The sequence below is a fragment of the Hyalella azteca genome, unplaced genomic scaffold (genome assembly GCF_000764305.2).
Source record: "Hyalella azteca isolate HAZT.00-mixed unplaced genomic scaffold, Hazt_2.0.2 contig13440, whole genome shotgun sequence".
Classification (NCBI taxonomy): Eukaryota; Metazoa; Arthropoda; class Malacostraca; order Amphipoda; family Hyalellidae; genus Hyalella; species Hyalella azteca.
Window position 1 is genome coordinate 16842 of NW_025943363.1, and position 21736 is coordinate 38577.

Sequence of the window (21736 nt, forward strand, 5' to 3'; positions counted from 1 at the left end):
TAGCAGTTGTACTGGCCCGTTTTCGGATGGGACATGTGGGCGTGAATGCATACCTGCACAGATTCTCCATGTCCGACTCACCCCTGTGTGCCACCTGCAACATGGAAGAAACTATTGATCACTTCCTACTCGAGTGCAGGCGCTACAGTGCTGCGCGCCAGAAACTGAAACACACTCTACAGAGCTTGGGCATTGGGACCCTAACTACAAAGATACTGCTTGGTGGAGGAGACTATCAGAAACAAACGCAACATCTCATAATTAAAGAAGTCGCTGCGTTCCTCGCAAGTACTGGACATTTGGAGACACTTTGAAGAGGGACCAACCCACCTGGATCAGCTGAAACAAAAGGAAAACAACTTCAGCACTTCAATCAAGCATCAGCTAATGGGAAATACTATGAAGAGGAATAAGACCGCTTGAAAACATAGAAAAACTGCAATTCCACAAACAATTGATGGTTATCTGAAAAACCATACATTGAATCATCATGGCCAAGAAGATCAACAAAAACCATGATATAGTTGCAGTGCTCCTATGAGCTAATTAAACCTATAAGTGGTTGGAAAAATCAGTATTGGAAAAACATTAACTAATGCCATGTCCAGGTGTGACAGTTGGCCTGACTGAGACCACCTCTACACCTCCAACAAAGCAAGCAAGCAAGCAAGCAGAGGGTCGCCTGCCGAAGACCATCACTGCCCTGGTTGTAATGGACCATCATGATTCCTGCCTTCCGGAACGTAGCCTTCAAGTTTTCAACACTTCAAGCCATCCGTATCTAGGCCATGGGCCGAACTAGCCCTCGGGTTCTGTTCTAACCGTTGAGCGGTTGAGGCAAGCGCAAGAGGTTCTTTGTGCTGAGCTCCCGTGACAGTAGTCGGCTTCGGCCGGCTGCTACGTCATCTTCCTCGAACTTTGAAAATGCCGTGCTGTCCCGCTCCGAGGCGTTGAGCCGGCGAATGGTACGACCAGCTATAAAGTGAATTTTAACTCCTGAACACATATAAATGCTCCCGGCATCTACTAGGCTAACTGCAAAATTTGTTGCAAAGATTTTAAGATGCCTCCATGTGTGGTTAGTGCCCCTGGCCCTGGGTTCATGGTTAGTGCCCCCAGGTGAGTGAGTGGTTAGTGTCCACAGTCCACAGGTAGTGGACTAGTGGTTAGTGTCCCCAGGTAGTGGTTAGTGTCCCCAGGCGGCCAGGCAGGATGGAATTCTAATTTCGAAGGTTCATATATTATTTCGATCCACCAAGACCACTTTTTTGATCCAACATCGTTATTTGAGGCAAAAAATGAACTTCTTAAAGGCTTAAAACACGTACGCTAACTTGCTCAGTTTCTATAAAGTACCTAATCACTTGGAAGTTGCAAGTCTGCACCTTTCACTCAACAATTAAAATTAGACCTATAGTATTAGGTAGTTGAAAATTTGTCTCTTAAGTTGAGTTAGTTGACCGCAATGAACTTAACTTCATTAAGTAATTATAACTACGCTGCAAAGCAGAGTTTCACACACACGCACACTAAACATCATGCACACTAAACACGTAATTCAGAGTTCAGACGAACAGAACTATATAGGTACAGTATCACGTAGGCCAGCGTGCAACTGAATTAAATAGGTACCTACTAGGCTACTAGCTTATTTCCCACTCCCGGTGCATTTCTAGCGGGTTGATCAATTGTATACATAATTCGTATATGATTGTATACGAATTAACTAATCATTCGTATACTTAGTGCAAGAGAATGAATAATTATGTTGTTTCTGATCAAACGAACAAAAACTTTTTCTGTTTCTGATCAAAAGAACGAAAACTTCTGATCAAACGAACAAAAACTTCTGATCAAACGAATGAAAACTTCTGATCAAACGAACGAAAACTTCTGATCAAACGAATGAAAACTTCTGATCAAACGAACAAAAACTTCTGATCAAACGAATGAAAACTTCTGATCAAACGAACGAAAACTTCTGATCAAACGAACGACAACAAACTTTTTGAAGATAATTCTGAAATCGTAAGTTGTAACATCTATTGAATTCTATGAATTTTAATACGGATTGTTAATTTAAACATCGTATTTCCAAAAATCAATTATTGCATTTCTTTTAATTGAAAAACATCCTTTTACATAAAAAACAATGAATTTTTTCTTACAGCTCCTCAGGAATGACGAATGAATGCTCCTCATATTGACAAATAACGATCTTACTCTTATAGCTAAAAATTTTAAATTGAATGATGTATTATTAATGCACTATATGGTACGTGCTCTATGTTTTATATAATGAAATAGTTTCCCATGTTAAACAACGAAAATTTTCTAAAAGACACAAAACGTTTGAAAACGCGGGATGGCAGACGAAATCATTCAGAATTTGAAGTGAATTGATCAAGATGAATTCAACATAATAGGGCAAAAAATTCAAATCTGGAACGTATAAATAGGTTTTTATAATTTAAAAAAAACTTTCAATCATTTAAATCTCAGAATGGAATGTGAATCAAGTCTATTTATTGTGAAATCAAACTAGACACATCCAAAACATAAGTGTGTGACACCGTCACACCGATATGTAAACAGAAAACACCATGTGAATGTACGCAGTGAAAGAGTCGAAGTTTATCTCATAATTTTGTGTGAAATCGAAAACTTTGTGGGTGTTGTCCAATCGTGAGAATTTTTTATGAAGCTGGATGTGTTTTTTTTTTATTTTAGAACGTATACATTGCAAAAATGTGTCTGCTAGCCTACAGATAAACGACTAGTTTACTTGATTAGTCGTTGGCAACACGGGATTGGATTTTAAACCACGCGCGATTTCGGAAGCACAGCTGTTTAAAATGTGCTCAGTTCATCAATTTTCATTGCAGTGGAAGTGGTGTAACGCGGTGGTAGGGTTGGTATTTCAATACGTTTTCTTATATTGACATGAGAATATATTACCTATACAGAATTCCATACTGTGACCAGGACCCCAGGTAGTGGTTAGCAGGGTTGGCGATTTTTTTTATTATTTTTAAAAATAAAAAATCAATGATTTTTTTTATTTTTTCCATGATTTTTTTTATTTATTTGTTTTTTTTTATTTTTTCAGCTTTTTTGTCTTTTTTGAGGTGTTATTTTTTGTTGCAATTAGCCTACTAACAATAACAGTATACATAGTGGCAAACCAGAGATTTTTTAGAATCAGTGCATTTTTAATTTCCTCAATTACTCAATATTTAAACCAATTTCTTATGTATGATAATGCTGTTATCCATGATACTTTACTCAAGTTTACTGGTCTACTTATAGTAATCAAAATTGAACTTGTGGGAGAGTCTAAAAAACTCTCTGCTTTGCCACTATGAGTCTGTCAGTATATGGATCATAATGGATGGCTAAAAAGGGCACTTAGGCCTATTGCCTTCAATAATGGCCAACAGGCCAAGGTGGTGTTTACCACTTTGGGATTTTTGGGTAAACAATTATTGATAAGTCTATTTATTAGCTTTGTAAAGTTTGTATGGAGCAAGGTAATGAGCTAAATATTGACCATTTAACTGGCTTCAATATACAAAAACACTTCAGGAATGCAGATCTCCTAAACATTGAAGAGTCACAAAACAGATAGGTAGCTGATAGCACAGTGCACAGCACTATCAATAGATCTACTAGTTTTATGTCCTATAAATCTACCAGACTCTACCCTCTATACACACTGACTAGTAGTGGTAGTGACTGAGTGACTAACTGCACTGTTCCCATTTAATTCAGACCAATAAACCAATACTAAACATAAACTGAACGATAACCAAACAAACCTCATACGACTTGAAACGAGACTGAAGTCATGAGAAAAGCTAACACTGTTTGAAATAAACATGTGCACAATTCAAATATTTTATATCCATTCACTGCATTTAATATGCTGCAATGTTGCAAAATTTCTTGCAGCCCATGATGGAAAACATTGTTGAAAATGAAGCATTGAGAGATGTGTGGTTCCAGCAGGATGGGGCTACAGCTCACACAGCTCGAATGTCACTCAATGTTTTGAAATGCATGTTTCCCATAGGTCTGGTGTCTCTGAGGGGTGATTTACAGTGGCCTGCGAGGTCACCTGATTTGAGCATTTGCGATTTCTTTCTTTGGGGACATCTAAAAGAACCACTGTGCAGAGAGTGGATGAATATTGCAAGATCTTTGGCGACGCTTCAGTAGCAAAATTAACACCTTCAGATCTTGCCGACACATTTAGATTGAAATTCTTGCATTTAATATATTTGTTAGTCTTCGGCCAACTATTTAAAAAAAAAAAGATTTCCGATATGTTGGATGGATCAGCATGCAGTGAAGCTTGTCCGGAAATCAGTTGCGATGAGTTCCCGCTAAAAAAATGTAAACATCAAGCTTACAATTACATAGTTGCGATCACATTAGAGCGGTCAGACTTGACATGTTCAGTTGACACTTGCTGTACAATCAGACTGTTTTTAGGGTAAAATTAGTTATTTGGGTAACACATGCATGCAACCTTGTAAATAAGTTCGTGGCTTGTAAATAGTTCTTCATTACTCAGCGTAAATGGCTTTTCATTAAAAATTACCGGGCGACGCATCTTAAAATTACTCGGCAATGCTTAGGGCTTAAAAACCCATATATTGGCGACGGTGCATCCACCCTCTGCGCCCTGGTAAAAGAAAGGGTGTTCAGAAGTTGCCCTCACACCCTACCACAGCTAAGGGGACAGATTATTGCAGAAGAGGTTATGGCCATACCTCGCAATATGTGTGAACGTGCTGTAGGAAACTTCCGAGAACAACTCCAACAGTGTGATGCAGCTAACAAACCCCATCTTCCTGATATTGTTTTCAAAACATAAGTATTTTAAATGGTATGTTATGCTAATCTTGAGGAAAATAAACTTTCTTCTTTATGTACCTCCATTACTCTTTTATTTTGCCTCAAAACTGTTCAATCAGTTCTGCCCCACCCTGTACAAGCTAGCTAACACATTTAAATTGTATATTGTAATCATTATATAACAAATAGTCAAATAGTTAGACTACTTATAGCCTTATAAGAATTAGCTAAGCTGCTAGCTATGTATAATGTATTGCACTCTTGATGCCTCTGTATCAAAAACATTCCATTTATTGGAACCTAATACACACTAAAGGCAACAAGTTTATATACCAATTTGTCATTCGTAGTACATTTATACTAAACCATGAATAACAATACCTCAATAAAATTAAAGACTGCCACTCAATATTTTTAAATATATGAAAAAAAAATCAAAAAATAAAAAAATCATGATTTTTTTATAAAAAAATCAGGTGATTTAATCACATGATTTAATCATTGCCAACCCTGGTGGTTAGTGTCCCCAGGTGAGTGGTTAGTGTCCCCAGGTTCCATGGCCTTGTGTGGGACTATCTGCCCTGGAGTGGGGCTTTCTGCCCTGGAGTGGGGCTTTCTGCCCTGGAGTGGGGCTATCTGCCCTGGAGTGGGGCTATCTGCCCTGGAGTGGGGCTATCTGCCCTGGAGTGGGGCTTTCTGCCCTGGAGTGGTGCTCTCCGCCCCGGTGTGGCCTCCACTTTGGTGGCCCCGTTCTGCAACCCTTCAGCCATTGAGAAATCTTGAGTTTTTTTTCCAAGACACCCAATTTTGTACCTGAAAACAAAATTCAGCCAAATTCCTTGAACTGTTCTGACGTGGGGCCGCATTGAACAAGTCTTCAGAGGCTCCCATAAATTCCAATTAAAGAAAGAGAACTAGCCCTCGGTCGAACGGCGACTCGTTGAAGGACGATAACTTTTGGAACAGAACTATGCTATCTGAAACCTAACCTCAGATGCGGTGAACGTGAAATTACGGAATTTAATGATGCCCGGAAGTCATATTCGATCCGCAGCCTGGTGGTGCACGGCAGGTGGTGGTTGAGGCCGGAAGAGGACAAAGCCGAGTCACCCGAGTGGTGCACGGCTGATTGGTGTATGTCCATTGTCCGGAGAGATCAAAGATTCCAAGGCGTTCGCCGTTTGATTCAGGGCTTGTTGGTGCACAAAATTGGTGGTGCATGGCTGCGCACCCTGGCTCCCATGCCAGAGGCCAGCATTGCCCAAGACCAGCATTGCCCAAGACCAGCATTGCCCAAGACCAGCAAATCTTTCATCCTCCTTTCCGCTGAAGGAAAGGAGGATCTGCCTCCATCCTTCCTCCATTCTGCCTGCTAAAGAGTAGACTAAGGGATTATATGTTAAAAGCCAATGGCACAAGTCCCCTTCATGGAAATTGGAAATTAACCAGCAAGCTAATGAGAAAAAAGCCACCAATACAATCGCTCTAAGCCGTATTTAAAACTGCCCAACAGCTCTATCCCATGCCGTCTAACGGTCTAACCTCACGATTTTTGGTAAGCAACTCCCTATGCCATAGCAGCCATGCCGGCAATACCGCTGTTGATACACAGCCAGCAGCCCAGCACTCCAGCCCGTCTGTTCATCGCAGCTGTTTTCCCCCAGCGCCAGCATAACTCTACCTCCACACTTATTCTGTCTCCCTGCCTTTTTTCACTGACTGCCGGACGGCTTTTCTTAGTTTCTGCTCACTTGACTGCATTACTTGACGCTGTAACCGGGCGCACTAGCGGGTGGAACAAACTCGTTGTTCACTTACTGAAATTTACTCTTATAGTGCTCGTCACAGAAAACAGGAATTAATGACTTACTTAGGGATTTGCTTTTATTTGAGTATTTATTTTCATTTATTAAAAGAAAAGCCAATATGTTAAAATTTTATACAATAAGAAATAGTTTGCCAAACTCATACTTAGAATTGGATCAATAAACAAGATAATTGAGGACTATAGAACTATGAAACTATAGAATATGAAACAATGGAATGAAACAATGGGTGGAGTGAAACACACAGCAACTGAAACAAACAAATGAACATAAATATACATGCAATAAGAGACATAATAATTTATTTGCTATGTGAGGGAATTTAGTGAATTAATTTGACTTTAAACATGAACAACAAAATAGGATAGTGAATTAAGGAATATATTATATAGAGTTAAAACAGTCAAGAGCAAGTGCAAGTGCAGATCTTTTAAATGCAAAAATGATTTAAGAAAACAATTAAAGTAATTATTGCAAGCACAAGCATCGCACTAAAAATTAATCAAACTGACAGATATGAAAAGAACCATTGTAACAATAAATGACAATAGAATGAATAAGAACCAAAATGCATAAAACAATCAGCCTAAAATATGTACATAATTGAATCGCACGCAAAGACTAAGCCAACTCACCAACTGGTGACGGCAGTGCAAGTTTCAGGATTTTATCTGCTCGGTAGCTAACTCGAGACAAGTTTATTTGGCATGCATTAATTTAGGTTTATGGGGCCATTCAATACCTGAAACGAGACATAAAACATAGGGCGACATTAGACACAAATGCATGAAATACTATTAGTTTGCCTGATAAGCATGAAAGACGACAAATAATAAACATGTTTGCAATAAGTGAAAACAATAAATAAATGAAATCGATAATAGACATTTGTGAGCTGAAACACATGAGCTTGGTCTGCCCTAAGATTACCCCAGGTAACAACGCTATGAAAAGAGGATCTACAGTGGGGGGAAATAAATATTTGTACACTTGAAAAATCGTATTTTAATGTATGTAAGTACACAAACTTAACAGGAAAAGTGATTTAAATTATGTATAGAGATGCATAGTATTCAAAAATACTATCGAAAGAAATTAAATATCAATGCAACAAAAAACAATGCAACGTGTTCACTTTTTGGGTGAAAAAAGTATTCGTACAAAACAATAAATCCGCATTATTTTAATTTAATACTTGGTTGAATACCCTTTATTCAGATCTGGTAGTTTGCAGCATTCATCCTACCATCTATAAGTGATATGTTACCAACACCTTTTGCGGAGAAACAGCCCCAGATCATGATGTTGCCACTAGACTCCTGCATCTTGAAATAATTTTCTCGAAATGAACCGGGACAAACGAAACAAGACGAGAAAATTATGGGAAAAAAATAACGGGACAGAGGGTAAAATTTGTCCTGGAATAAACATATGAACCGAGACAAGACTTCTGTCCTGGACTTTAAAACTTGTGTCCCGGTAAATTATGAACCGGGATGAGACAGACAGATTTGAAACGAGACATAACGAGCCGAGACGAGATTTGTCTTGATTATTTGATACAAAACAAGTTTTTTGATTACGATACGAATCATTTTGAAAACATGGGTTGAAGAATGACAGGTTAGCCCTTTATTGCTAATAGGGACATAGACAGTTACAAGGTAAATTGAGTTAATTGCAGATTTATCATATCATAACATAACTTAGTGCTCTCGGCACTGCAGTGTAGGCCTGATGTGGCCTGTCGCCAATTCTTTTCCTTTTCGTGCCTTCAATGGCACTTATGGGAACCGTACGAATATGAGTCGAGTTTATTACGCGTTTGGAATGAGTTCAGGTGCCGTGGAGCGCATAGGGAGTAGGGACGCAGAGCTAGATTAGTTGGCCAATTAGTAGAGAGTGGAATGGGGACCTGGTAAGATATTCCTAATAATACTAAAGCTAGTATTAAATTATCTCTGCCTTTAGTAAAATTTTGTGCTAAGCCTGCAGGAAATCTTCACAATTGCGCAGTTTCCTGAATTGTTATCAAACATTTGGGCTTGTTTAACATTGTTTATTATATTTTTTCCAACTTGAATTTCGTTGTATTTTAAAATGTTGTTGATTTTTCTTTCCAAACTTTTTTGTTGAAGGAGATTGCTTAAGGCAAGATCGATGAATCTGATTCTGTAATAGAGCTGGAGGCAAATTAAAGTCTGTCCAGTCAGCCAATGTCACCAGCTACAGCTAGTATGGCCTCCTCCAAACCATCATAGAACACAATTTTTGAAAAAAACGTGTTTTCCATTTTTATTTGCCTGTCTAGATTAACTACCATATTAAACCACATCATGTATTCGTCGCAAAAATAATTTTGATTGCCGAGCTCCAATCAGAATAGTAAAAGGATATGTCTCAAGTTATTATATAAATGCAGAGGTGGGCAGTGGCGCGCTACATGTAGCGGCCGCTAAATTTTCAGTAGCGGTATAGCGGCGCTATATTTAAGCAATTGTAGCGGTAGCGGTAGCGCCCGCTACATATTTAAGTAGCGATACGAGGTTTTGCAGCTACAGCGCTACCGCTACATTTGTAGATAAAGCCTTTAGAGATTTTACTTAATAATATTAAATATTATTTAAAAATCATCATGATACACACATAATATAAATTACAGAATAAAACTGTACCGTTACGAACAATTTCGGTGTAATGTTGTCAACCTCAGCCTGTTAATATTGTTAACATGTTTGTTGTTACCAGAGGTGGGCAGTAGCATGCTACATGTAGCGGCCGCTACATTTTTGGTAGCGGTAGTGGCGCTACATATAAGCCATTGTAGCGGTAGCGCCCGCTACATTTAGAGCAGTAGCGGCCACTGCATTTCAAAGTAGCGCTGCCCAGCTCTGTATAAATGTATGACGGTAAGCCAAAGTTTACACCACATCAATAATTGATTAGTCTCGTTATGTCTTGTTAAAATGGCTGTAAATTCCAGGAAATTTTAAGGTACCTATTTTAACCGGGACGTCTCGTCTCGTCTCGGTATCGTCCCGGAATTCCAATGGAAGGCTGAAAATTGTCCCGGTTTTTATTGTGAACCGGGACAGAGCCTGTTGTCTCGTCTCGTCTCTGATTAAAAAAAATACCAAATGCAGGAGTCTAGTTGCCACCACCAAACTTTACAGTAGGCACAGTGTTCTTTGGAAGGTAGGCTTCACCGTCTTTCCTCCACACATGGTGACGATAATTTCGACCGAAAAGCTCAATTTTTGTTTCGTCCATCCAAAGAACCTTTTCCCAAAAAGCATAGTCATTGTCCTCATGCTCCTTGACGAATTTCAGCCTGGCATCTCGATGTCGTTTCATTAGGAGTGGGGTCTTTCTTGGGGTGCGTGATTTTAATTCGTTTCTGTGAAGTTCATTGCTTATCGTTCGTTTGGTTACTTGAATTTCTGAGGCACTCAGGTGACTTTGCAACTCTCCTCGAGTAATCTGTGGATTTTCTTGGATTTTTCGTCCCAATAATCTAGCAGATCGTGCAGAAATCTTCCTAGGAGCACCTGATCGTCTTTGGTTTTCAACGCAATCTTCCTATCTTTCCTATAACTTTCTTCCTTCCTTCCAACACGATAGAATTAGTTGTTTTTGGGAACTTGTTAGTTCTTTACCTTTAGCCATTTTTGAGACCTTCTTGTACTACGGGCAGTTGCAGAATGATCTGGTAGTTGCAAAATACGTTAACTATGGGAACTGATTACATTACTGGAACGTGCTACATGTTTCTAGTACATTCTGGAATGTTCTGGTGTGAAATATTAGTCAAAAGTTGTTTTGTACGAATACTTTTTTGACCCGAAGAAGTTAACATGTTGCATTAATTTTTGTTGCATTGAGATTTAATTTCTATTGATGCTATTTTTGAATACAATGCACCTCTATACATAATATAAATCACTTCTCCTGTTCAGTTTGTGTACTTACATACATTAATATACGATTTTTCAAGTGTACGAATATTTATTTCCCCCCACTGTATACGAGTTGTAAGTTACTTGTAACCTAACCTAACCTAACCAATATTGTTGCATGGATGTGAGGTGAGAGCCTAATGACTCCTACTTAAAGAACTGCGTGCACCAAAACTAACTAACTAACCTTAGACTTTAGAGACTCTGTCAAACCCATCCAGGAGACAGAGCCTGCTGCTCCTAAGTCCTAACATCAGTAACATGTTAAGAAAAGTCATTATCATTGAGCCAGTTGCAGATACCCATCCAGTTGATGAATTCTTTTCAAATGATCTTACTCTGAGCAAGGCCCTGGGCTCCTGGCTGACTCACCTTTGAAGAGCCTAGAAAATATTTTACTGAATAATATGATGCTTGCCATGCTAACTCCTCTATCTATGCCAACATTCTATAGTGCACACTATAATCACCTATCACCATTGCACATTTTCTACCCTGGACCTCTCAATAATTTCCCCAAACTTATTACCACTAGCATCAGTGCACATCAGCACATGGAGGCTTGGAGGACAACTTGGGAAGTGACCACTACCTTGTCACTACCTGCATTAGTGTTAAGGCCTCAACTGTTCAGCGCAGAGCTCAACCCTCCTGGAGATTCTGTACGATTCAAAAGTGGGTCATGGGGTGCAGGGTCCACTGCCCTGCAGCAGAGTGACTTAGCACCATCTCTTGAGTCTTGACCACTGTGCAGAGAGTGGATGAATATTGCAAGATCTTTGGCGGTGCTTTGGTAGCAAAATTTATGCCTTCAGAAGATCTTGCTGACACATTTAGATTGAAATTCTTGCATTTAATATATTTGTTAGTCTTTGGCCAACTATTTAGAAAAAGTAAAGTTTCCAGTATGTTGGCTGGATCAGGATGCAGTGAAGCTTGTCCGGAAATCAGTTGCGATGAGTTCCCGCCAAAACAACAAATGTAAACAACAAGTTTACGATTGCATAGTTGCGGTCATATTAGAGCGGTCAGACTGCATTATCACATGTTCAGTCAACACTTGCTGTACAATCAGACTGTTTTAGGGTAAAATTAGTTATTTGGGGTAACACGTGCATGCAACCTTGTAAATAAGTTTGTGGCTTGTAAATAGTTTTTCATTACTCAGTGTAAATGGCTTTTCATTAAAAATTACCCAGCGACGCATCTTGAAAATGGTTGGTGATGCTTTGGGCTTAAAAACCCATATATTGGCAATGCTGCTTCCACCCTCTGCACCCTGGTCTCTTGAAATTGATGTCAGCTGCTCTAACTTAATAGATCATATCATCTCTGCCAGTACCAAGGTATTTTCACGAAGTATGGCAATTATTACCCCCAAATGTAACAAGTCTTGGTGGACAGTGGACACCAGCCACCAGGCTGTCAAAGCTAAGAGGGTGGCAAAGAGAGTACGTATTGATTTCACAGCCATCTCCAAACAACCTAGTAGCATTCAAGGGATGTGAAGCCAAGGTTAAGTGGGATATTAAAAGAGCAAAACAGAACTCATGGAGCAATTACTGCAGCAAAATCTCATCCAACACTCCCTTAACTCGATTGTGGAAGAAAGTCAAGCTTTTTTTGCTAACCTAGGCTTTACTGTAAATATGGTTTAGGGGTGTCCATTATTACCCTGGGGGGGTGTCCCTTGTTACCCTGTTGTGCGGAAATGGCCACCAATTTTTTCTGGAATGAGATGCGCTAATTCTGTCAATCACATTTTTAAGCCAACACCTGTGTGCAACTTTTATGTAAGTAAAATTTTGTAATACAGTGAATATATTTTTTCCTACAGATCTTAGCAGAGGTACTTTTCCAAAATATCAATTTTCACTTTTTTTTTGAGGATTTTTTAGAGGTATTAAATGTATGACTTCTCAACTTGCTTTATGCTACATAAATAGTAAAAATGTTGAAGTTTATGCTACTATTTTCTGTTTTGCAATATTTTAATTAGTTTAGCTGCTACAACATTTCTGTGAAATGTCAGAGGACTGTCCCTTATTACCCTGCCCGTCCCTTATTACCCCGTTTGATGGTAGAAAAAGCATGCTCTGGTCTTCAATCTAACTTGTATAGAAGAAAAGCATCTGCCAAACTATACCAATATATACGGTACATTATTATTGGAGCAACAAGATTTTAGCAACTAAAATATTTGGGTTTGGATCCTTAGGCAAGAAGATACATAAGAATATAACTGTGGGAGAATTTATGTTGCTATTTTCTCAGTCCATGCTGATGCAAAGAAATATAATTAGAACAAAATGCACCATGCACCAAAAATAATTTGAATGGATAGTATATCAGAAGGAAACATGAACCCAACAACATAAACTGCCACATGGCTATATGTATTTGTATAAGTGATTGTGCATGCAACTTGTAAGTATGTTCAATGTTGTTGAACTGAGTATCTGGCATCAGTGGCATGGACACCAACTGTCTAAGCCAATTTATCAAATTGACATCCTTGTGGTTCATTGCATCATCATTTGAATTTGATGTCTCTTCTTGGTGCAGAATGGATATTGATAATTTATTGTTAATATGACTGGGCCTAAGATCATCAGCCAAGAAACCTATGATGAAGTAGTTGTAGAAAATGTAAAAGACTTTGACAAACCACTTGATGAGGCAATCCAAGACACCATCCAGGAGTTTGAAGCTCAGGTAAGATTTGTTCATCTCTATCATTGATTAATCATAGGGAGTTGATGGTATTTTGTGTGTTATGTTCCAGCCTGAAATGATTGAAACATTTTTTACTTCTTAATTCTGCAGTTTTAGTGGAGCTCATGCAAACTTAATCAGAGTAAGAGTGTTGCAAATGGGAAATTTGATGCGATTTTCTACAGATGTTCAGTAAAATAAAAGGGAAATAGTTCTGACCCTAATATTCTTTTACCTGCTATTAAAGAAAGTGACCACAAGTCATCAACATTGAAAATCTTGATAAATGTGCAAGTTCACCTCATTCTATGTTTTATTATGTCTATTTGGTGAGTGTCAAGCAGTGGTCTAGTTTCATTGATTTCAAGTTAGAAAGAGTGAGCTGCATGGGCTGAAACCTGCTAGAAATACAAATGAATGATTATTGAATTTACTTCTGTGATGAGTAAATTCAAACTTTTTCATTTTTTTACACTATTTTCTTTCAAGTTTTTCCTTTATTTCTTCATACAGTAAGGTGTTGTAAATCATTGTATGAGATTTTATGATACTTGGTTGGTTTATGTTGTCCTTTTTCAGATACCTTGTAAAAATTGTTGACTCTGTATTTGTAATGAGATGAATTTTCAAAGAATTTAATGCCTAACTGCAAAATTAAAGCAATTAATATGTCTGCAGAAGAGAATTTATGAGCAATTAATTTATACATGCTGAAAATAAAATTAGTTTATATTGCTATGCAACCAAAGAAATTTTACTATTTAATTTTTTTCAACCAATTAGTTAACAATTAATGTAGAGATCTAATGAATATTTTTAGTTGTTATTTTTTATCACAGCTCATCTACTATTTTAGCAAATAGAACTTTGATTAAGTTATTTTTTTCAGTGTAGGTAATTCATTGCCAATTTCTAGTTTTGGAAAAAACCTGCTGTCATTTACCCCTTTGTATTCTGATAATAACTTGGACCAACTGGGCATTTGATTCTAAGACAATCAAATGCTTGAAATCAATGGCTATGGAACTCATATATTCAGAAGTTGATGCAATATGTCAAAATTTACTTCTGCTTCTGACTTATATGTTGGTAAAATTTTAAAGGTAATGCAAGCCATGCATTAAATTGCTGCTCATTTTGCATATTCTTTGCTAACTTTATCACTTCAAAGCAATATAATAGAAAGTGAAAGTTCATAATGCACTGATATTTTTTCTGTTATATCTCTCATGGAAATAAATGACAGATAATTTTAGAAGTTAATGCTCTTTCTGGAAGAGATAAGCTTTAACTTGTAGGGACCACTGTATCATTGAATAATAATTTCCTTGCCTCAGATTGAGGTTTATTTAAACCTCAATCTGAGGGCAAGGAAATTTTTATTCTTTACCTGACATTTAGAAATGTGCTGCAATTGTACTTACTATTTCTAATAATATTATTCAGTTTATTAATAGCTGGCTACTTTACTCCTATTGAGTACCTTAGCCAATACAAATTCTGATAATATTGTACTGTTTATTAATAGTTGGCTATGTTACTCATGTTATGTAGCCAATACATGTTTTAGAAGCCATTTTACTTTCATGTGTGTGCTTGCCTAATTCAGCTAATACATGCTTTAGTAGCCATTTTATTTTCATGTATGTGCTTAACTAATCCATCAACATGTTTAAATTTGTGTGCAGGGTGTGTTGCTGGCCAACATTATAAAGGAGGTGAAACTGGATGCCAATAATGAGAAGGTGGTTCACCCAGTCCTTGAAAGTTTGGAGGTGATCAAGTCTGCTACATCAGATGACAGAGATGAACCTGATTGCCATGCCACGACTGCACCAGTTGATCTACTAGGTGCTTTGACCACCTTTTCTGACGAGTGCAAAATTTCTCTCCCCCATCGGGTGTTGGCAACTAAATATGGTGCTTACTCCTATCTCATGCGCCTTCTCAAACAGGCCAAGGTGTGCATTTTATGCAGTACAGGACTATGGCATGTGCTTACATTTAAAATATAGATAATAGATGGCAGCCTGGAATATCTTTACTTCCAAGAGAACAGAAAAGTTTTTCAACTAAATTGTACTGATATTTTTTGGCAAATCAAGTTAATTACTTTCTCTTTATCTGCTATGCTCTTAGTTTAGTTATGCCTAAATATGTTGAGTATTTGAAAAACTCGTTTCAAATCCATCTTCAATTGATGTACCTATTTCACATGCAATGTCCTAATATATAGGCTCCATTTATGCAGTAGAGTGACTGTTTTGGTAATAGCAGTTGTTTACTGAATGTTTCTTCACCTCACTATATTTTTTTAATATGCTACATGGCACTATTGATTCTATTTACTCGTATAAGTAAACCCAATATCATTATTAATGAACTTTTGTATGAATTCATAGATTCATCAACTTGATTCTTTTATTCGACACTTTCTAGTATAATTTCTCTTTTTGGAATGATTTGTTATTTAATTACATTTCTTTGATGTAAATGAGTAATGCACTATGATGTTTTGGGTCAAGTTTCTGTTAATTAGAATCCTTTTTGTTCAGGATGATGGAGAGAAGTTGAGTCGTGGACTGACTGCAATGCAGGCATTGAGTGATGGAAATCCTGATGTGTTGGAGGACTCGGGTGTCAATTTTATGCTGGAGATGATGGAGTGCTGGCATAGTGACATGCAGTCCAACATCATGGAAGTGCTCGTGAGTTTAATCTCTCTTAAGCCACTAAATTTGTTTTATTTTGTTTTAATTAGCTATACTGGCAGTAAGTAGCTCGAATTAAAGTAAAGATTTCTAACAATTATAGAAATTCTGATAACTCATCGAAAATACCTAATTAATAAATTTTCACCCTCAGACATAAGTTTGAACAGTTTGCTGAAATCATGCAACTAAGGTTGAATTGGGAGAGGCACCAGAGTTCCTTATTTTTAGGAATGACCACCAACCGACGCCATGTGGCATTACAAGGATAGACCAGCACCCGATACATTGTTGATCTAGATTGTCAATCATATTATCCACTGTTATGTTTCATATTATCCCTGTTCTGTCAATCACATTATCCCTGCCAATTTTCAATTATAATGATATTATCAAGTTCAACATATGTTTAGCATGTAACTATTCAACTTGCTCTTTCAAATTAGGCGTAAATGTGCATTTTTTATTCTAGAACAAAATGTATACTTACCAATTTAAAAATTGCATTTTGATGTTTTCTTCCAAATTTATTTTGATGCGCCCCTCATTGTTTCAACATGCTTTTTTTCTCCCTGCAAAAATAACTTTTCAGGCTTATTTAATTTGTTGATATGGTAGGTACTTATTGTTAATATGCACTCAAATGACCGTCCGGCCGTCATTTATTTATGGTGCCAGGCTTTGAACCAACCCACAAATTTTAATCTATAAAATTGATAATTGCATAAAATTCGTCATTTATTCAGTATAAAATGTTTTTTTATGTTATGTTTAATATACATTATGTTATGTTTATTCAGTATTAAATGCATGTTTATAATATTTGTTGGCAGGCTCGCTGGTGCCACAGCTGCAACATCAAGCATGAAGGCAACCGCCAGCTGCTGTTCAATGCTGGTGTACCGCACGCGCTTGTGACGTCATTGCAGGGCTGCAGTGCACAGCAGCACCAGGGCCGCATGGTCGCCACACTCAAGGTGTAACTCTCATCCTAGCTTATGATGATGCATGTGCTAATCTAGTATCTTGGTAACTGGGATAAGGTCTCTAGACAGGGAGTCAACAAATTTTTTGGGATAAATTTAGCAAGTTCACTGCTTTTTGTATCTAATGCTCTAGTAATTAAAGCAGTCAAATACTATAAAAAATGAAGTCAGGACTTTTGCAATGTTAAGGTCAGGACTGCAACATTATTTTTATCATCAATGACAAAAATAATGGATGGTTTTAGAAATCGAGATCACCATTCAGAGCTGTTAATGTCTTCACAAGACGTAAGTGACAAATAGATCCTATATTTTTACCAATGTAACCTTTAGCGTTTTGCTGGAGTGAAGAGAGTTCCTAATTATTTTAATATGCCTCGATAAACCGCAATAACGGCATCACGTATGAGTTAGTTGTTTCCCTTTGTCATCAAAGTGAAAGGAACTTTAGCTTTCTCTATAATTGTGAACATAATATATTTTTTTTTGTCATTTTCATAGTTATGTTTGTTGTTTTCTGGGATATACTGGTTGTTTTTACATGATACATATTTTAATACATGCTACTTGATTACATGTATCTAATAAAGCTCGAAAGCAAATGCTCCACTACTCTTTTCATAGAAGAGTTCAGTTTTTAAGTAACTTAAGACCAGTCACTTGACTTCCCTTGACTTGGCTGTCCCCAGGCGCTGAGGAGCTTTACTCTGGACGACGATATAAGAGTGGAGATCGGGCGCGCCCACGAGCACTGCCGCCACCTTGTGGAGGAGGAGGGGCTCATAGCTGTCGCTCTGCAAGTCATCAAGGGCAAGTTTCTCTTGCTTATGAGGCTTCCAAGTTGTCTGTCCATATTATGATTATAAGTTACGTATATACCAGCACACATACAGGTCATTGCTGGCACAGATTGTAGTGGTAAAAATTGGAAAGAATTATGTTGAATGGTCACAGTTTATGTTCAAACTTAATTGAAGAAACAAATAATAATATGGTCCAGTATCACTGTTTCCATCATGTTGAATATTTACCACAGGAGCGGTGGCATGTAGCATGGCAGGGTTAGCTGGAGAAGCCCTTGCGACGCTGAGCTGCGTGTGCGTGCGGGCCGAATACTGCCAGCAAGCGACGGAGGCTGGAGCTCTGGACGTCATCAATAGCATCCTCATTAACTTTCCTGACTCTGCCATCATCAACAAACAGAGCATTGCGCTCATAGCCACGCTTGCTGGCGATGACAACGTCAAGTCATTCGTTATGAAGAGCGGAACGCCGTCTCTTATCGTTAAGGCAATGGATAAACACCAGGTATGCTGCCGGCATAAAATAGTAACACACTAATTACTTTTTACACAACAATAATGCCCTGCAATGCTTACTGCGCACGCAATTACTTGTGCTTTTTTACATTGAACGTTTGTCGGCAGCTGAGCGCGGGCGTGTGCAGTGCGGGCTGCAGCGCTGTGTCGATGCTGGCGTTGCGTCACCCGCAGAACGCAGCTCAGCTCGTCGATTGCGGGGCGGCCGGAGCGGTACTGCAGGCCATGAAGCAGCACCAGCACGAGAAGCAGGTCCAGGTGAGGGTGGTGGTGGTGACAGCACGAGAAGCAGGTCCAGGTGAGGGTGGAGGTGGTGACAGTACAAGAAGCAGGTCCAGGTGAGGGTGGTGGTGGTGGTGACAGCACGAGAAGCAGGTCCAGGTGAGGGTGGTGGTGGTGGTGACAGCACCAGCACAAGCTCCCCCTACTCTTCCTTAATGGGGCAGCTATAACTGCAGTAATGCAGTGATTCCTTTTATCATTCTTACCCAGACTAAATAACTAGTTTTGCATCCAGTGACTGGCGGACTGCAGCCAGTGACTGACATTTTGCTACCAGTGACTGGCGGGCTTGACGTTTTGCCTCCGGTGACTGGCGGGCTCTGACAGAACCCGCTGTTTTTTAGATATAGTTCCCCATGAAGCGTTTCAGCCCGATCATGTGCTAATGGTTCAGAAATAAGTCTACCATCCGTCGGGTTATTGGCGTGTGGGTAAATTAACAAAGTTTGAACGCAACTGGCAGTTTCTGTTGTCAAGCTACAGTTAAGAATGAAGTGCTGCTGTACCGCTTAAATCTGTACAATAGCTTGATTAAATTTTGTCTTTGTAGTTTCGCTTAGAGTGGTACTATTGTAAGTATGTCGTATTTAGTTTTTCTCATGGCTTTAATTTTCAGTAAGGATATTATTATCACTGAAAATCGTTATTTAAATCACGTAGTTTTTTAGTGACACCAGTAAATATGAAGGTTTTTTCCTTTGTTATATCATACTTGGTAGGAACATTTGTATATAAAATTAATCATTGTCAGGAACATGTGTATCTGTAGTACAGCGCTGGTTTGAAGTTCAATTATATGAACAAAAGCATACGACATTTTGGTTCCTAGTAACAATAGGGTATTGGGCATCACAGGAGTAATAGTATCACTGTAGCTGCTGCTTCATTATTGAGTGCTGTCGTGTTGCTGAATTTGTTTATTGTGTATCAAATTTTGATGTCACGTCACTGGTGCAGAAAATGGGGTGCCTCGCCCTGCGCAACTTGTGCTCGCGCAGCCCCCAGGCGGCGGAGCTGCTGCGCCTCATGCAGGCGGACGGCGTGGTGCAGGCGGCGCTCAGCAACCACGGCGACGCAGTCAAGTCAGCAGCTACTTAATTACTTCCGTGGAAATAAATGAAAAATATATATTATAATTTTGAATACTTTTTATAATATAATAATTTAATAGTTTTCCGTTCAAAATGCAAAAGCTACTGGCTTTTAGGCCTTGTGATGTACAACTATACGAGGCTTTGGTGTTTCAGGAGACTAGCGTGTGTTTGATTCAGAAATTGACGGGTGTTTGTTATGGGGTGCATTAGCAGGGTTGACAAAAAATGACAATTCACTGCTAGATATTATCACACAGCTTTTTTTATGAAGCAATTTGGCGATGCAGTGGACGAGCATCAGAATAATTGACACTCAAATTAACTCACCTCGAGGTAGTAGTTACAGACATCAACCGTGTGTTTTTGCATCAAATGAGTGATTTTAAATTGTCCGTGATTACAGCTGGAAATAAATTCCGAAATTCTTAGATACGATTTTAAAACGTGACGTGTCTATTGTCCTGATAAATGACATTCATCTGGTTTTACTTATTATTATTACGTTTACGTTGACGTTTATAACGAATTGACTGAACACTAACAACAATAGAAGCGGTTTGGGAAGCATCCTTGCAACATGTGTGATGAGGCTTCTTCTGTTCCTTTTTCAGTACAATACTAGACGCATTGCAAAGACCCAGGGTGCCAAATTAGAATGATGGTGTGAACTGACCAAAAATTTTGATAGTGTGCATGGCTGGTTCTTCAGAGACCTGGCCAAGAGCGCCCTCAGGGACATGGGCGTGGACGTGGCCCTGGAGGAGCGCTGGCACGGCAAGGGCCACGAGCTGGCCATGGGCGACCCTTGAGCGATCGTCCGTCGGTTGTGTCCTCGCCTGTTCCATGCAATCTCGTACTCAGCTCAGCACTAACCAGGTTTGGGCTGCCTAGTTTTATAATATAATAAAAACGTTGCGATGTCAGCGTTGTAGATTGACTTGTTGCTACCTCTCGAACTGGAAATCGTTTGATGCACTTTGTAGTTTTGGATCATGTAGTAGTAGATTTATATATGTTCGATAATTAGGATTTAAAATTCAAAGAAGAAATTTTTTAATTTAAACTCGATTTTTCTCCATTGCAGGTTCTTCGGGAGGAGCTTTCACTTACGCTGCACGCGCACTGTGACGCCTTTTTTGATATAACACGACTAGTGTTAAGACACGTAGACTACCTAGTGCTTAGTTTTTCTACTCACTTTAGAATTATTTATTGTATGGGAACCAGGATAATGCGGTTCTACGTTGTATTTCTATTTATCTCTAACAGCAACATGTTATGTTTGTCTCTGGTTATGGAAACTTTGTGCTCAACAATGTTCTTAAATTACACGAGAAAATTTTTTAGGCAGCTTGTTGAAATACTTTTTTTACCTCTGTATTTTTATACCTTTTTTGCCTATAGTTTTGATCAATCGTAATTTCAGAGTGCAAATCGTTCTGTAAATGAATATAATATTGCAAGTTATTGAAAACTACAAACAAATTAAAGGCTTCAGTAATATATTACTGGTGGCCAAAGCAAGAATGAAGTGCAATATTCAAAGCGTGGCAATTCTATACTTTGTTGCATGGTAGCAGCGTCTACTTGACTACATTTAATTCAAGTCCAAAGGTTAGTGCGTTCATTCTAATACACGAATTTCGTTAAATAAGTTACTGGCGTTCATTGCAAACTAATACATTATTTGTGAAGCGTTTTAATATTATGCTTCGATTCAGCCTTTACGGAGGGCAAACTAAATTAGTACTCGCCGTATTATGGAAGGAAGTTCTTCAGCTGTACTTGAAATGCAAAAGAGCACTGAAACTAGGGTTGTGGTGCGCACGCTAAGCAAATTAACATGCCTATCTAAATTGAATCTGTATTAGATCTTCAAGTAAATTAAATACAACTATTTTGCTTAACAAGCAACCTGCAACAAAAGATGTATTTTTAACCTTTAAAAAATTTTCTTATTTGTACCAACTAATGCTTATGAAACTTT

General features: G+C 38.4%; 1 protein-coding gene across 1 annotated transcript; it reads left to right on the forward strand.

Annotated features, from left to right (window-relative positions):
* Positions 1-13205: 13205 nt before the first annotated feature.
* Positions 13206-21036, forward strand: LOC108677735 (armadillo repeat-containing protein 6). Its single transcript, XM_018166004.2, has 10 exons — positions 13206-13357; positions 15046-15318; positions 15913-16065; positions 16902-17045; positions 17744-17864; positions 18091-18362; positions 18482-18631; positions 19613-19737; positions 20459-20625; positions 20834-21036. Exons 1-9 carry the CDS (start codon positions 13235-13237, stop codon positions 20556-20558), a joined length of 1461 nt encoding a protein of 486 aa, XP_018021493.1. The 5' UTR covers positions 13206-13234; the 3' UTR covers positions 20559-20625; positions 20834-21036.
* Positions 21037-21736: the final 700 nt, after the last annotated feature.